The sequence below is a fragment of the Rhinolophus ferrumequinum genome, chromosome 5 (genome assembly GCF_004115265.2).
Source record: "Rhinolophus ferrumequinum isolate MPI-CBG mRhiFer1 chromosome 5, mRhiFer1_v1.p, whole genome shotgun sequence".
NCBI lineage: Eukaryota > Metazoa > Chordata > Mammalia > Chiroptera > Rhinolophidae > Rhinolophus > Rhinolophus ferrumequinum.
Genome location: NC_046288.1, coordinates 1,677,974 through 1,680,039, shown reverse-complemented (window position 1 = coordinate 1,680,039; position 2,066 = coordinate 1,677,974). Strand labels below are relative to the sequence as shown.

The following is a 2,066-nucleotide window of genomic DNA, read 5'->3' as shown; positions in this document are numbered from 1 at the left end:
ATGGCCCTTTTCACCCAGCTTCTTCTCTCTTCGGGCTCTGGTGATCACTCCCTCCAGGTCCCTTGGGCCTTGGGGTGGTAATGGAGCACCCACTGCTCCCAGCCTGAGGTATTGCACTGTACCTTGTGGTTTGTCTACACTCTTCTGCACCTTGGTAAGCAGCCCCTTTATTAAGCTCTCCTCAGTTGAGATTTGCCATGGTTTCCTGCTGGGGCCTACCTGACACAGTCCTATTTGTGAAGAAGACTTTGGATGCATTATTTATTCATTTATTTAGCAATGCTGTGTGTCAGGCATTGCACTAGGCTCAGGGATACAATGGTGCGTAAGACAGACCAGGCCCTCACCAGCATGAAGCTTAGTGAGGGAGACAGAAAATGAAGAAGTAAGTAAGTGACTAAACCACAGATAGCCCTAAGTTTTAGGAAGAAAATAAGTCCCATGCTATTACTGAGATAACGACAGATATATAATGCCTACCTAGGCAGGGAGGTCAGGGAAGCCTCTCTGAAGAGGTCTAAAGGATGAGAAGGTAGAAAACCAAAGGAGAATTTTCCAGGCAGAGGAAATTTCAACCACCTGATCTTTAGGCAGGATAGAGCTTGGCATGTTGGCGTGTTGTTTTGCTGTGTTTTATGGTTTTCACTGTAGAAATGCTTTCGTCACAGTGTCTGTACAGGATGTGATTTCAAGACAGGAAGAAGGGCAAGTGCGCACCTGGTAACGCATGGCTGTCAGAGAACAGGTCGTGAGTGAAGACAGAGTCCACACGCAGCCATACTTTACCGGGTACCACACCGCTCTAGGCCACAACCTCCTTCTCCTCCCCTCTTCAAATCCACCTTCTCCTGGGCCATAGTGTCCTGGTACTGGCGGTCTTCAGATACCAGATTGTTCACGTTGCTTTCAGCCTCAGGGAAATCTATCTCCTCCATGCTGTGGCCCTGGCACCAGTGTAGGAAGGCCTTGCCGAAACACGGCCACAAACTGCTCGGAGATTTGCTGTAACAGCTCCTGAGGACCCATGGTGTTGCCAATGAGCGGGGGAGGCATTTTTAGCCCCCGGGGTGGGATGTCACAGATAGCTGTCTTCACGTTGTTGGTGATCCACTCAACAAAATAGCTGCTGTTCTTGTTGCGGATGTTAAGCATTTGCTTGTCCACCTCCTTCATGGACATGCAGCCCCTGAACACAGAGGCCACGGTCAGAGAGCAGCTGTGGTGGAGGTCACAGGCTGCCATCATGCTCTTGGCATTGAACATCTGCTGGGTGATCTTGGGCACCATCAGGGCCCAGTGTTGCTGGGTGCCCTTGCTGGTGAGAAGTGACAGCAGCCACTGCGGTGATATGTCAGGAGCAGTTAGAGGTGGGTAGGGGCCAGGACACACAGGGCTGCCAGCTCCAGAGAGAAGAGCCCTTGGCTTGCTCATCTGTACCCACCTACCACCACTCATCCTGGAGACCCCTGAATCTGTCCTGAGCTCCACTCACTTCTACCCGGATGCACCACGTGCAAACCGGGGGCCAGTGAAAAGGAAACTTTTCTTTTTTCTCCCAAGCCTACTCCTCCTCCCACACCTGAAGGAACCTCATCATTTTGCACTCTGCTGCCCAAATTTCAAGAACCATTCTCAACTCTCCTCTCTTCTGTACCTTCCACTCGCTCACCAAATCCTGTGTGTTCTATGTCTGAAACGCTTCACCTCACTCCCATGGTGCAGCCTTTCTAAACTGCATCAGCCTCCCCCATATCCTCCAGCTTCCTTCTCCTGCCAGGTGAGTTCTGGCATGCCTTGCACGGTGGTCGTTCTCAGTACTCCACTACTTAAGCGTGATGGCTCTACATCCTTTTAGCATGAAATGAGCCCTGTATACAGTGTACAGTAACCTCACCTCGGCACTTTTCCAGGCCCGTTTCCTAATACTCTCCCTTCATATCCTATTCATTCCAGCAACATTTAATGTACACGGCCTAGTGCATGCTTTCTCGTCTCCCACCTTGACAAAGACTATTTTCTCACTTAGAATGTGTCCTTCCCGCCTTCTAGCCCCCTATGTGTCTGGC

The 2,066-nt window shown here is 50.7% G+C and overlaps 1 protein-coding gene across 1 annotated transcript; it reads right to left on the bottom strand.

Moving 5' to 3' along the window:
- Positions 1–782: 782 nt before the first annotated feature.
- On the bottom strand, positions 783–1,431 carry LOC117022582 (tubulin beta chain-like). Its single transcript, XM_033106704.1, is given in 2 exon segments — positions 783–969; positions 971–1,431. Coding segments are annotated over 2 exon segments (648 nt in total).
- Between the last annotated feature and the right edge of the window lie 635 nt (positions 1,432–2,066).